This window comes from Lutra lutra, chromosome 7 (genome assembly GCF_902655055.1).
Source record: "Lutra lutra chromosome 7, mLutLut1.2, whole genome shotgun sequence".
Taxonomy (NCBI): domain Eukaryota; kingdom Metazoa; phylum Chordata; class Mammalia; order Carnivora; family Mustelidae; genus Lutra; species Lutra lutra.
The window spans coordinates 119,836,390-119,851,660 of NC_062284.1; the positions used below are offsets into that span (position 1 = coordinate 119,836,390).

Sequence of the window (15,271 nt, forward strand, 5' to 3'; positions counted from 1 at the left end):
AACTGTAAATATATTAAAAACTATCAAATGGTACACTTTAAGACCTTATTCATTTCTTTGTCAGTAAGAGAGAGAGAGAGAGAGAGAGAGCACAAGCAGAGGGAGCAGCAGGCAGAGGGAGGAGGAGACTCCCCGCTGAGCAAGGAGCCCGCCAATGCGGGGCTCGATCCCATGATGCTGGGATCATGAGCTGAGCTGAAGGTAGATGCTCAACTGACTGAGCCACCCAGGCATCCCAAATGGTACACTTTAAAAGAGAGAATTGTGTGGTATATAAAGAATATCAAAAACTGTTATGTTAAAACAAAAAAATCTTTTGGATTTGCTAAATGGGAATTATTAACAACCTCAATGGGAGGAGTTCCAGCAGCAACTGGAGTTGAAGCCAGACTGAAAAGGGCCATGGAACAAGTGAAATGAAGTACGCAACAAACATCACCTGCTCTTTCAAGATGTTATGATAAAGGAGATAGGGTAGTGCTTGAAAGGGAGAAGCTTTAAAGGGACCGCGATTTTAGAAAAAGAGAGAAACCATCCTGTAAAGAAGGAAAACAAGCTGTTCCATCAGAGCGGCCTGTGAGGTGCGAGGCATTGGCAGATGTGGAATCTTGGAGCCCACAGAAACTTGAGTTTCAAATACTGGAGAAGGGTCTGCTTTATCTAAAAAAAAAAAAAAACAAAACAACAAAAAACAAAAAACAAAAAACAAAACAAAACAAAACAAAAAAAAAACACCTGTCTTCCTAAAATGTGTCTAAGTTTGGCCTTTTCTTCCCTGAGATAAAGTGGTGGTTTTCTCCAAGAGCTTTGTTCTTTACACTCCACTAAGAAATTACTCCTGACGAGTCAGGATTCGGGGACGGGGAAGGGTCACAGTGCAGGAAATAGTATAGTCCCCCACGATTATAATTCAACCTTTAGTAATCTTTGTTCCTTCATCTCAAGAATTTGGCTTTAATAGCAAGGATATAAAATCACAGCATCTCTCAGAAGTGTTAATTTTTTAGTCAGCCAAAAATAGGATGAATGCCGTCTGCGTGGAAAGATGTAGAACTGCCGTAGTTTTCAAATTGCTGAATCAAATTTTTCCCCTAATATCTGAGCCTCGATAACCATTTTGGGAGTCTGGAACATATCCGCAGACCATTCCCATTTATCTGTCTCCTGGAACTTAAAACTATCCAGTAATGGCTTTTTAACTCAACTCCATTTCTGGGTTCATTATTTTCCAGTGTTGGGTCCTACCACAGTATTTCGGAAATCTTTGTTTTTCAAAATGCTTAAACTCAACCCCAGCTGAAAGCTTTTGATAGGAATCCCTCATGTTAAGGAAGAGTTAGTGGTGGAAACCACATTAAAAGTGTAGTGATGTGCTCTCTTTATGAATTTTATCTCTAGGCCTTAAATGATGTTGGGTGCTCTGATGCTGGGACATGTCATTTGGAAACGTAACAGAGCAATGAGAACCATAGAGGACTGGTTCGGACGTGACCTACTTGGGAAGGAAGACCTTCAAACCCCAGCAATTACTGTGTTGGCTGGGGTCTTGCCAGGTCTTCTTTTCATCAGTGGGAAGCTCAATGATGTTGATTTTGGTGGAGGAATTTGTAACTCGAATTTTTTAAGCCAGGGCAGAAGACAACTGGTAACCTTCCTTCTACGGAAATGTTGGCACCGAAGCCAGAGATGCGTTCCAGAAATAACTATTACAAAGATGTATCTAGCTCTGGCTGCACGGTGTACTTTTCTGCCCTCGTTCCACCGGGAGCCGTCCTGACTCATTCTTTGCATTGCTCTTCACACTGAATTAACATAAACTCCAGACAAAAATAGCTCCATGTTACCTTAGGAATACTGACTCATTTATTTTTTGCTGTGTTAATATTCCCATACTATCCAGTTTTATTAATGCGTAGAACATTCATTTGAAATGGGCGTAGCTTTATTTACAGGAGAAACCCTGAGGTGATCTCTCAGGAGGGCTAAGAGCACATCCTCAGGGGGCCCACATTATCTGCATTTGAATCCCAGCTCTGCCACTTACACGCTATATAACCCTTTATAACCTTGAGCAAGTTCCTTGACTTCTCTGTGTCTCATTTTTCTACCAAGGAAGACAGGAGTAACAGCACCTTCTAGGACTGCAGCGGGAATCAAAGGAATAATCCCCATCAAGCGCTTAGAACTGTACTGGGCACGTACAACGCCCTCCATAAATGCTGCTGTTAGCGCTTATTTTAGCTTAAATGATTCACATGACAAAATTTCAACCTAAATATTGAATACAGTATTAGGACATTGGATGGCACTTGAGGAAATTCTCATAAGCTAAAAAGCTAAGGACTAGCACGTCCCGGAGAAGCAGGAAAAGGGAGAGCACAAGAACAAGGTCTTGGGTTCTAGTTGTGACCGTACCACCGCCCGGCAGTGCGACCCTGGGCCTGGCTTTGGTCATCTGTGCCACAAAGACCTTCGACTACACATCCTCTGAAGTCCCTGCCCTCATTCCTCGAACTCCCAGCTTTTTCAGCTAATCTGAACAGAAACAAGTATCTGTAAAATAGTTTTCATGACATTAAAAACTGAAAGAATAACAGTGAGGGGTCTCACAGTCCTAAATCTGAATGAGTGGCTTTGTCCCTTTGACACATTTCCTTGTGTGAACGCATGGATGAGAATTCCACTAAATATGGGAAGAGACGAGTTCAAGAGTCTTTCCAGGATTTTGCAGTGCAGGGTCTTGGGATCTGGACTAACCTCCAGGCGACCGCAGGTGGGGCTCTGGGCTTGTGACTCTGTTTCTAATACTGATAGTCTTATACTGATAATACGATAGTCCGTAAATAGCTTCTCAGGGAAATACAAAATTGGTGGCACATCAAGTAAAATTAAAATAACGACTTGATTTCTAAGGTCACAGGACTTCTGAAAAACTTCTTTTAGCTGAGATGTCTAAAATAAAAACTCATGAAGAATGACAGAATATTGGTGTATTACACACTGATTTATTTTAAAGCATAGTATATAAGAAAATGTGTAGTGTCTTGTAAAGCCTTTGAGAAATAGTTTTAAATACAATTTTTAAGTTCTAAATAAAGTCTCTAACTGGGATGAATATACACATTTTTACCCAAAGAAGTGTGATCTTTATGGTGACTTCAGACCTCTGAAGCTACATGTTAGCTAATGGCCAGCTTAACATTAAAAATATGCATTTGTAAAAATTTGAGGAAATTCATGAAAATGTTTTGTAAACATTTTTATAAACATCTACCACATAATGTGGGAGAAGTTTTCATGATCTACTTACAAACATGAAATCCTATCTTTTATAATACTATATAAGTTATTATTATAAAGTTTGCTTATGAATTTTTTTTTTAAGATTTTATTTATTTATTTGACAGACAGATCACAAGCAGGCAGAGAAGCAGGCAGAGAGAGAGGAAGGGAAGCAGGCTCCCCGCTGAGCAGAGAGCCCGATGCGGGACTCGATCCCAGGACCCTGAGATCATGACCTGAGCCAAAGGCAGTGGCTTAACCCACTGAGCCACCCAGGTGCCCTGCTTATGAATTCTTATGTAAACTCCCTTATGTCCTCTTCACTAGTATTAAGCACAGGTCTGTATAGCATGCATATATATATATATATATATATATATATATATGTATATATATATATATATATAAACATCCTATTTCCGTTGTGTAATGCCCCCTCATATATATCCTATGCCCAAGAATAAACTTGGTCTGTGGGACAGTCAGAGCATAGCAAAATGCTGCTTTAGCTGTTTAATTAAGTGTTGGGTATCCACATGATCTGGAAATGCTGCTTCTGACTTTTGAGCAGCAACATAGCTTCTCTGCAGATCTCCAATCTGTAAGAAATACCAGAATAAGACCACAGGATGAGACCAGGAAAAAATGAGTAAGAAAGTTAAAAAAAAAAAAAAGTACTACCTTACACTGTAGAAAATTAAAGGATTTAAGGGTAAATTGCTTGGATTATGCCACTTTGATTTTAGAATTCTTTCACCTAGATTACAATTTAATCTTGAAAAACAGGAGAGAAATAAAATAATCAATTACACAAATAATTTCTGCTCCACTACAGCTGTCTCGTTACGAATTCATAAACCTTGTTTTCTTTTCCTGTCACAGGTAGTATTATAAAAATAAGATAACATTTGCATTCTACAACAGCCAGCTCTGTATAGTTTCCAGAAGCCCTTGGCCAACTATTTGTAATGTGCCATAAAGATACTGTGGTTAGGGCATTATCTTTTAGACAGAAAATTCAAGCAAAAACGATTGTACATAAGATAAAATAACATGCTCAGTGAGGTTTTAAACAGAGCTAGCCGAGTAATGTGGGAGAAGATATCTGTCTTTAGAAGTTTATTAAGGGTATCTGATTTTCAATAAAGCTGGCGTTAAAGTCCAGTCCCAGAGAAAAGCACACAGTATCTGGATCCCTCTGAATAGATCTGGATTCATGCATATGTTTATAAAAAGCGAGAGCGTTTTAGTATGTGCGCACACACAAAACCTATATAATTCAATTCTGGCAGGGTTTTTTGGTTTGTTTCGAAACACGTAGTACATATTAAAAACGTAAATTTCTTTTTTTTTAAACTCATAGCATTTCTTTTTAACATACCATTTTATTTTATTGAAAATACAGCATTTTGCTTAAAGAAATATCTCATTTGAGTTATATATTATTAAAATGTGATAAAGTGAAAAACAGTTATCAAGTCTTTGTGGTTTAAGTAAATGGCCATGCAGGGCAATGGAAAACGCATGGGGATTGTTGGGTGCTGGGTATAAATTCTGACCCCGCCATGGCCATGCGACTCTAGGGGAGCCTTTGAAGCTCGACCAGCCTTGGGTTCCATTAGAACGTAAGCTGCATGAGGTAGAGGTTTTGTTTTATTCACAGCTGACATCCTTTGTGCTGACAACAGTGCCAGGCACATAGCAGAGGCTCAATAAATGAAACATCAGTTGTATGAAAAAACGAATCAGGAAAGGCTGACCTACATGACAGCTTGTTGGGAGAATCAGAGAGGGTGTGTAGAGTCCCAGGAACAGTGGCTGGCACTTGACAAGCCCTCAAAAATGACAACTTAGAAATGACTGCTTGGTTCCAAAGCAGAAATGAAAGTGAGGATGGCTTCGTGTTTGTGCTTTGAAAAATGACCTTTTCATAATGTTTTCTGAGTGTCTTTACATCAGCAAATACTTTTAGCCATTTCCTTACCCTTCAAACTTACTTTCCATGTTAAAGGAAGATTTCTCAGTAAAAATTAGTTATTAGATACCTTTTATTGTTGTTCTTATTGAAAATGGTGTGATTCCTTTAGCTCTTGCATATTAACTGACTTGTAACATAGTATTAACAGTTGTATTTTTCCCACATTGTTCATAGCTAAGATAGCTTTCCCTTATATCCCTAATTTTATAGCAATTATGCCAGAGCCTTGATGGCAACATGGTCTACAACAAAATACAAGATTTCTTTGCTATAAAACCCAATTACTAAATCCTTCCTCAACCAGGAGTTACTTAATGCGTATTTTTTTCAGGCCTAAATGTCATATTTTAAAAATAAAATAATTCTGCAATTGATAACAATCTATAAAGCAATCTATAATAGTAAGTTTAGTCCATATTCAGTGATAAATTTCTTTAAAGTTTATTAAACTGTCCCTTGAAGTGAAAGACAGGTGCATACAATATTTAAAAAATTATTTCTTTCAAAACATCATTATAATTTCCTTATTTATCTTTCTCCTTACTTATCTGTACTCTTTTTTAAAACCCGGGGAAGAAAAAGAAACAGACTGGATGATGAGTCGATAAAGAGAATACCTTGTCAGAGACCGTTGCAAAATTAAAATGTGGCTCGTACATATGGGGTCCTAAGGATGACGCGGTTTGTAACAGTGCTCTTGCCTGTATTAAAAAAAAAAACAAAAAACGGGGTGGGGGGAGAAAACCAAAAGTACATAAGCATCTATCAGCACTATATTTGTGATTTGTTTTGTTTTGCTTTTGGTAAAAGAATCCTTTACCCGAGATAGGACCGTAATAGGGGCGCCTGGGTGGCTCAGTCGTTAAGCGTCAGCCTTCAGCTCAGGTCATGATATCAGGGTCCTGGGATCCAGCCCCACATTGGGCTCCCTGCTCAGCAGGAAGCCTGCTTCTCTCTCTCCCACTCCCCCTGCTTGTGTTCCCTCTCTCGCTGTGTCTCTGTCAAATAAATAAATAAAATCTTAAAAAAAAAAAAAAAGACCTTAATAAATGTGATCCTGTGAGAAATACAGGTGACATTCCTTGTGAAATATGACTTACTAAAATACAATTAATACTTACATCTTGCCAAAATTAATGATAAAACTGCTTCAAAATATGAAGCAAATTAAGAGTAGATTTAAAGTCGAGAACCACAGTTCTTAATGACATCTATATTTCAATATGACAAATCAAAATATAATCCTCTCAATGCTAAAAAAAGTCTTATTAACCTAGCTTTTATTGCTGATTGATTTCTTAGCCTTCTAATTACCTGTTCTCTAATGCTATAATAACAACAATAAAAAAAAACCATAGTAGGGGCACCTGGGTGGCTCAGTGGGTTAAAGCCTCTGCCTTCAACTCAGGTCATGATCTCAGAGTCCTGGGATCGAGCCCCACATCGGGCTCTCTGCTCAGCATGGAGCCTGCTTCCTCCTCTCTCTCTGCCTGCTTCTCTGCCTACTTGTGATCTCCGTCTGTCAAATAAATAAATAAAATCTTTAAAAAAAAACACAACAAAACCATAGTAAATTTCCAAGCCCCCAGTTCAGTGCTGGAAGACAGAGATAAGTGTTTATAACCGTGCTGACCTCAAAATAACAAGTGACTGAAACTGAAAATGACAAGCTTTTTGTTCTTTCAAGTACTCAAAAAACAAAATTTGCATCCCCTATAGGCTCAAAGGATAGTCAGGACCACAAATTCACCATTCCAAGTTGCTGAGCACCCCTCCAGTTTGTAACTAAACCCAAAACCTCCATCCATGACCCGTGGACATATCTTTTTTTTGTTTAATGGGAAATAACATATGGGATGGTAGATATTGATTTTTTTTATGATTAGCTATTTTTGTTTTAATCAAGATATAATTTTAATAATAAAAGGTTAGTAGCATGAAAACTTTCACCAAAACCTTTCAAATCAGTTCATAGTAGAGCAAGTGTACTAAGTAGGAAACAAAATCACCAACATGGGAACAGAGAAAACTCCCAAAAGCACTTGTTCCATTCACAGAACAAGTTCCCATTTTACTTTATTTATTTTTGTTTGTTTTTAATTAATTATTTTTATGAACATATAATGTATTATTTGCCCCAGGGGTACAGGTCTGTGAATTGTCAGGCTGACACACTTCATAGCACTCGCCATATAAGTTCCCATTTTAGAGTACAGTCGACCCTTGAACAGCACAGGTATGAACTGCATGGGTCCACTTAGGCATGGATTTTTTCAATAAATATAGTACTGTAAATGTATTTTATCTTCGCTATGATTTTCTTAATCACTTCTTATTTTCTCTAACTTACTTTACTGTAGAATACAGTATATGTACGTATGACATAAAATATGTCTTAATTGACTGTGGACATTCTTGGTAAGGCTTCTAGTCAACAGTGGGCTCTTAGTAGTTAAGTTTTGGAGGGTTCGAAAGTAATACTTGGATTTTCCACTACATAGAGGATCACCACCCCTAATTCTGAATTGCTCAAGAGGCCCTGTAGTTAGGTTTGTTTTTTTTTTCTTAAGATTTTATTTATTTATTTGACAGAGATCACAAGTAGGCAGTGAGGCAGGTAGAGAGGGAGAGGAGAAAGCAGGCTCCCTGCGGAGCAGAGAGCCCGATGTGGGGCTCAATCCCAGGACCCTGGGATCATGAGCTGAGCCGAAGGCAGAGGCTTTAACCCACTGAGCCACCCAGGAGCCCCCCTCTGTAGTTAGTTTTTGTCTCTAAAATACTAACCCATATTATTTGTGGGAATTTGTGAAACAAAGGCAACATCCAAGGATGCTTCTTTCCTTGTTGTGTTACAAGTTCATCACGGTGCTTAGGAGACCAGCTGGAAGTTTAACACTATGTCTGCAGGTAAAGTTACTTACCTTCCTTGAGTTCCTGTTTCTTCATCTTAAAAATCTGGTATGTAGTACTTATCTCTCCTTGATTGTCATTAATATTGTAGGAGGATATTTAGCATTTTAAACTTTTTAAATAATATAATGTATTAAGCATCTATGTGTGCTCAGTACGAGGCTACCATGCCCAGTGCTTTCCGTGCATGATCTGCTCATCCTCCCAGAAGACCTTCAGGTACTGCTGTTACCTCACTGTCTGTGCTGTCCATTCGCTTCACAACTACACACTCACTACACATCACATGCCAGGCACTGTTTTGTTTTGTTTTTTATTAACATATAATGTATTATTAGCCCCAGGGATACAGGTCTGTGAATGGTCAGGCTTACACACTTCACAGCACTCACCATATCACATACCCTCCCCAATGTCCATCACCCAGCCACCCAACCCCACCCCCACTCCCCCCCAGCAACCCTGTTTGTTCTGTGAGATTAAGAATCTCTTATGGTTTGTCTCCCTCCCTATCCCATCTTGTTTCATTTATTCCTTCCCTACCCCTCAAACCCCCCATGTTGCCTCTCAACTTCCTCATATCAGGGAGATCATATGATAATTGCCTTTCTCTGATTGACTTATTTCGCTCAGCATAATACCCTCTAATTCCATCCACGTCATTGCAAATGGCAAGATTCCATCTTTTGATGGCTACATAGTATTCCATGGTACATATATACCACATCTTCTTTATCCATTCATCTGTTGATGGACATCTAGGTTCTTTCCATAGTTTGGCTATTGTGGACATTGCTGCTATAAACATTCGGTGCACATGCCCCTTCAGATCACTACGTTTGTATCTTTAGGGTAAACACCCAGTAGGCCAGGCACTATTTTGATGCTAAAAATACAGCAGTTGGAAGACAAAGAAGGTCCCTATTTTCACATGGCAGCCATGCTCCATTTTACATATAAATATGAACATATCTGATAAAATAAGTATTTTGAGGGAAAAAAATGGGAGGAGATGTGATACTGCCTGAGGGCTCCTTTAAGCTGACATCCGAGATGACCTTTCTTAGGAGGTGGTGATTAAGCTAAGACCCGACTGACGAAAAGAAAAGTCACGGCAGGATCTGAAAGAACATCCCAAAGGCTGTAAACTAAGAACAGGGACAGCGTATTTGCAGAGTGGGGAGGCAGCTGATGTGTCCGAAATTCGGTGTGAAGGGAGAAGTGATGAAAGATGTGGTCTGAGGGAGAGCCAGAGGCCGGATTATGTGGGACCCTGTAGGCCAAGATCTGAATCCACATTTCATGCCAAGTGAAAAGGAAAGACTGTGGAGAATGCTGAGCAAAGTAGTGATAAAAGTATTCTTGTTTTTTTGTTTTGTATTTTTTAAATCCCTTCCACTGTTGTGAGGAGGGCGTGGTCTAGGGTACAACTATTTGCTCATAAGTAGAGACAAAAAGACCGGCAAGGAGACTCGTGTCGTAGAGTCCAGGCAAAAGAGGAGGGCAGTCTGGAGAAGGGTGGCAGAGGCGGGGAAAAGTAGCCAGGTCTGGGATGGGGCTTGAAGGTAAAACTTGGCAGGGCCTGTTGAACGCCATGAGCCTGGGGTGGCAGCAAGAGGCCACTAGGACAGACAGGTTTCAAGAGTGGCTCCTAGGCTTTTGGCTGGACCACCCTGCTGGTGGATGGGGGACTGGGAACCATGAACCGTTCACTAAGGCCAGGAAGACTAGGGAGGTACAGATTTGTCCTGATAAAACTAAAAGGGGAAAATAGAAAGGTTAAGTAACTTGTCCAAAGTCACATCACTAATATGTGACAGAGCCGGGATTCAAATCCAGTCAGTCAATCTCTAGAGCTCATTTTTTGACTGCAGCATGTAGGGGTGCCTGGGCGGTTCAGTGGGTTAAGCAACCAACTGTTGATTTCGGGTCAGGTCCTGATCTCAGGGTCCTGGGATCGGCCCAGGCTCTACACTCAGCAGGGACTCTGCTTGGGATTCTCTGTCTCTCCCTTTGCTCCCTCCCATTCATGACCTCTCTCTCTCAAATAAATAAATCTTTAAAAATAAATGAACTGCAGCATATAAAGACAGCTACACATGAGAGCTCTTCTTTGAAGAAAGCAGATTGTCCACAGAATCACAGTAGCTCACTGACCTGCTCAACGTGGCCCTTCCGCATCTCCAGCACGGCCAGGTTGTTGTAGGCCTCGGCGTGGTGGTTGTTGTTGACCAGAGCGAGCCGGAAGCACTGATGGGCCAAGTTCATGTCTCCTATGCCCTTGAACAGAAAAGCAGGTATTCGCACACACAGCTCCATACTTTTACACCCACCATCTCCTCCCTTCTTTCCTTGTGGTGTCTCTTCTGCTACCAAGCAACAAGTACTGATCATAATCAAGTGTGAATTGTACGTATGAGGATCCAACCTGAGAAAATGAGTTCTAGGGTGACTCTGAGAAATCACACAGTTGCTACAGAAGATCATAACTAAATCTGGATTTACGCTACCTGAACATTTCTTCAAACTAACTTACGGCTACCTTTTCTATACCAGAAATTACATTAGAGAAACAGCCTACCACAGCTACGTGGCCCAGGTTGTACCAGACATCAGCTGCCTCTTCTTCGTTTTCAGCCAGAGCAAGGGCACGCTCAAACGAGGTCAGAGTCATATCATACTGCTGGGCATAGAAGCAGCAGAGCCCCAGATTGTTAAAAAGCTGGCAGTTATAAACACCCATCTGCAGGAGTCGCCTTTTCGGAAAAGAGCACACATATTTTGGTGTCAGACCAACTCGATAAATAATAAGACCTATTTTTTTAATAAAGTTAGAAATGTTTTATAACTTTTAACATCCCTGATACAAAGTATTATAGGAAATGAAAAAAATGTCAAAGCAAATACAAAAGCATGTCCTTTTTAAAGGTCCTGGTCATGGGCAGTGTATCAGAGGCAAGGTCAGAATCCACTCACGTACGTTCTTTCCCCTCAAAAAACTGTTAGAGACCCAAGACACAAGAGTTGCATAGAGTAAAACCCACAACATTGTGCTTCATAAAGGTTTGGTGTCAGTCAGTAAACCCCTAGGACCTTCTAATTTGAGGGCTGTGTTTAGGATTTACCTTCAAGTTTTCAGCTAACATGAAGCTTGGTTTTGGTTATCTGCAGTATATATATGCTGTGTCTACTGACCTTCCGGTGAGCTTCTACCAAGGAAGACAAGACCATCAGTGCGATCCTTACCTTATCCACTGAGCTCTCATGCTGGAGTTCAAAAAACCCATTTGTTTCTACTCATCATTAATCCCCAAAGACAAGATCGTTCACATAAGCAAATGAAAATCCACCTCAGCAGCTCTGAGGAACCCATGACCCACTTTTGGGGTGGGAGAGTAGAGGCAGCTGCCTATGCCTAAAACAGCATTCATTTTATCATAGTTTATGCTGCTGACATATATTTGGAAAGAACTCTTGTCAGCAGCCAGTTATCTCCTTGTATATTACCTAAGGGCAGAAGAGGAAATCAAAATTTGAAAAATTAATCTCAGAAGCCATCTGTAGGATGAAATAAGAACACGCTCAAAAGAAAACCAGAGATCAGAACTTATTTAGGCTTGGAAAACTTATCTGGACAGGAGTTGACAATACTTCACGAAATGGGAACCTGTTTCAGGTCCCTGTCAGATCTCGGGACCTGGTACCCAGTGCTCTTTGGAAATCTCGTCACTATTTCAGCTTCGGGGTCTTTATATGCTGTGTGGTGGTATTAAGGGAAGCCGTGATGGGCAGAAGTGTTTCCGGGAACTACTGAACAGTTGTTCATTGACAACAAAATGGCTAACTCATCCGATGACATGGCGTTAAAAACTCACTTATCCAGCTACGTGTCCACAAGATGCCAAATACCGACACATTCTTACATGTCACCTGAATGCTCATAAAACCTCTGGGTGCTTGAATGGTTAGTCTCCTAGAGACATGGCCTACATATTATCTGTCTGCATGTCCACTCCATCTTTATTGCTGCTGTACTGATATTTCACAGGAAAGTTCTACAAAAAGACTGTAAAGCACACCTGTAAAACCGCAGAGCTATTTCTGGCTGATCGGAATAAAAGTGGTTGCTTCCAATGCAGGCAATGGCTTCCACATGAGTATTGTCCTGTTTCAGAACTTCTTTGTAGTATTCTGCTGCTGATGAAATATTGTTCATTTCCTACTCTCCACCAAGACAGAAGAGCAATACTTCAGTGCCAAGAAATTATTTTTCTTCTGGCTGATTTATGTTCATTCACTCAACAAATATTGAGAGCCTACCCTGTGCCAGACTGTGTTCTAGGCCCTGAGGACACAATATGAATAAAAAGACAAAGCTAGCTATCCTCAAGGAGGGTACAGCTAGCAAGGAAGACAAACAAATGAACGGATGGGTGATATAATGTCAGACAAGTATAACTGATGGGAAGAAAAGCAAGGAGACGGGCACCTGCGTGGCTCAGTCAGTTAAGCCTCTGACTTCGGCTCAGGTCATGATCTGGGTCCTGTGATGGAACGTGAGTCCGGCTCCCTGCTCAGCAGGAAGTCTGCTTCTCCATCTCCCTCTGCCCCTGCCCCCCACCCCCAGCTTGGGCTAGCTCTCTTGCTCTTTCTCTCTCAAATGAATAAAATCTTAAAAAAAAAAAAAAAAGGCAAGGAGAGAGGAAGGGAAAGATGGAGCAGAGGAGTAACATGGCTGTATTTATGTTTTTGAAGAATAATTTGATGGCTACACACCGGAATACACCAAAGTGGGGAAGAATGGTAGCAGGGATAGCCGGAGTCCCCCCAGTAATCATAAGTCAATGCATTCAGTGTTATTAATGTCCTAGCTCTCAAGTCCACCTTCAAGGCCAGTGCAGGCTCCACAGTCCTCATGGAGATATCCCTAATGCCCTCACTTCACATAACTCTCTTCTGCCTCTGAGTTTATGTAACACGTACTGTGGGAACCTCTCACTTGGTCTTATCATATGAGGACTCCTACTTCTCATTAGATTTTCATAACATTTTATCAACTCTAAGACACTCCACTGTTTGTAAGAAGAACCACATAATACTTTCTTATCACACAGAACTTTTTTTTAACCTCCATGGACTTCACTATGGTTTTTTAGTTTCAGAACTTTATTATTTATTATTATTATTTTAAGAGCAGGTTTAGGTTCATACCACAACTGAGGGGACAGTACAGAGATAAATGCATTTTGTTCAATATCAAAAAATTACAGTCATTACTATTATCCCCAATCTCATCCATTATTAATAATATGAAAACCGTTTTGACCTTGTGGACCCTCTGAAAGGGTCTCAGGGACCCCAGGGAATCCCTGGACCACACTTTGAGAAATGCTGGTATTAAAATATTTGGGGCCTTTCTTCCCATTCTTCCTCACTCATTCCCATAAGGCAATCTCAGCATGCTCGTTTCAGCCTCTTCTGGATCTCTTTGGAAGCCAACCTTGCTGCGACGTGCCCAGCTGCTCTGCCCTGCCATGTGCAGCAGGCTCTCTGGGCAGAGAAGGTCTGCAGGTCATATGGTCATGTCTGTGATCTGGGTGGATCAGGCTGTCTAACTCAGGGGCAGAATTCTATTAAGTCCTTTTGGTCACAGAGCTAAAGCCACTTGCTCTAATACGGCTTTTATCAGTGATAAGTTAGTGGTTTATCTTCTATTTTTCTGAATCTTATTTCTATCTTGCAGTTGTTTCTCAGCTTGGAGTGAAGGGGGTTGATATTAGTTCCATAAAACATTCATGAGTTGATCCAAATTCATTCTGTATGTATATTTGTTCACATACTTTCTATTTGAAATTCTTATTCAAAGCCCTGCCAGGATTTAGTTCCTTAAGAGAAGAGGCTTTTTCATTCATTGTTTGTAGCTGAAAAATAAGTAATTTTTTTTTTCAAAACACAAGGCTGTTGATACATTCATTAATTGGGAGTTCATTCTCTCCTGAATTTTATACCGCTTTTACGTGCAACTATTCCAAATAGTCTTTAATAATTTAAGAATGTAAGAATCTATTGAAAAGCATGAATAATAAAGAATTTCACCAGAAGTGTATTTTCTACTTTTTGGTGGGAAAAAAAAAAACAACCCTTGTAAAACTTAAAAGGAAAAAATAGATGAGCACCTTAACTCTCTCCCCTATAGTCCCTCCTTCCTAGACTGAATGTTTGTGTCCCTCCTAAATTCATACTGAAGCCCTAATCTCCAACATGATAGTACTTGGAAGTGGAGTCTTTGGGAGATAACTAGGTCATCAGGATGAAGCCCTCATGAAAGGGCTTAGTGCCCTTAAAGAAGAGACACCAAGGGCACCTTGGCGGTTCAGTTGGTTAAGTGTCTGCCTTCCACTCAGTTTATGATCCCAGGGTCCTGGGATTGAGTTCCTGCTGAGCAGGGAGGCTGCTTCTCCCTCTGCCCCTCCCCCTGCTCTCTCTCTCCGTCTGTCTGTCTCAAAAAAAATAAAAATCTTAAAAAAAAAAAAAAAGATACCAGAGAGATGATCTCTCTCTCTACCATGTGAGGGTACACAGAGAAGGTGTCTATCTACAGACTACAGAAAGGGCCCTCACTAGGAAATGAACTGGCCAGCACCTTGATCTTAGACTTCCCAGCCTCCAGAATTATGAGAAATAAATATATGTCCTTTAAGCCTTCCAGTTTATGGTATTTTGTTACAGCAGCCTGAGCAGACTAATATATTGTCCTTCCAAAGAATAATCTCCACACCTAGGCAGCGACTAACTGAGCCTAATGTCCTTGAGAAGCCTGTGTTCCAAGGAACATGCCTCTTCTGGTTTCCAGGGCAACAACATCCCACCGTGCAAGGCTTCAGTGCTACTGTTGTCAACGTTGGTGTATTCATCTGTTGCAGCTGGTATACCAAAATACCATAGACTAGGTGGCTTAAACAACAGAGCTTTATTTCCCCCAAATTTTGGAGGCTGTAAGTCCAAGATCAAGATGCCAGCATGGTGAGGATCTAGGGAGGACTCTCTTACTGGCTTACAAAGGGCCACCTTCTCACTGTGTCCTCAGATAGCAGAGCAAGC

General features: G+C 40.6%; 1 protein-coding gene across 2 annotated transcripts in view; it reads right to left on the reverse strand.

The window, feature by feature from the left end:
- Positions 1-727: 727 nt before the first annotated feature.
- The window catches only part of TTC8 (tetratricopeptide repeat domain 8), a 61,419-nt gene continuing 46,875 nt past the window's right edge, over positions 728-15,271 (reverse strand). The window contains exons 12-16 of one of the 2 annotated variants that reach the window (XM_047738165.1): positions 12,250-12,389; positions 10,752-10,926; positions 10,328-10,450; positions 5,878-5,961; positions 728-3,881 (exon numbers count right to left, since the gene is read on the reverse strand). In XM_047738165.1, coding sequence (XP_047594121.1) covers positions 3,765-3,881; positions 5,878-5,961; positions 10,328-10,450; positions 10,752-10,926; positions 12,250-12,389 — 639 coding nt within the window. In that variant the 3' untranslated portion in view covers positions 728-3,764. The remainder of the gene's footprint in view (positions 3,882-5,877; positions 5,962-10,327; positions 10,451-10,751; positions 10,927-12,249; positions 12,390-15,271) is intronic. The other variant, XM_047738164.1, reaches the window with a different exon arrangement.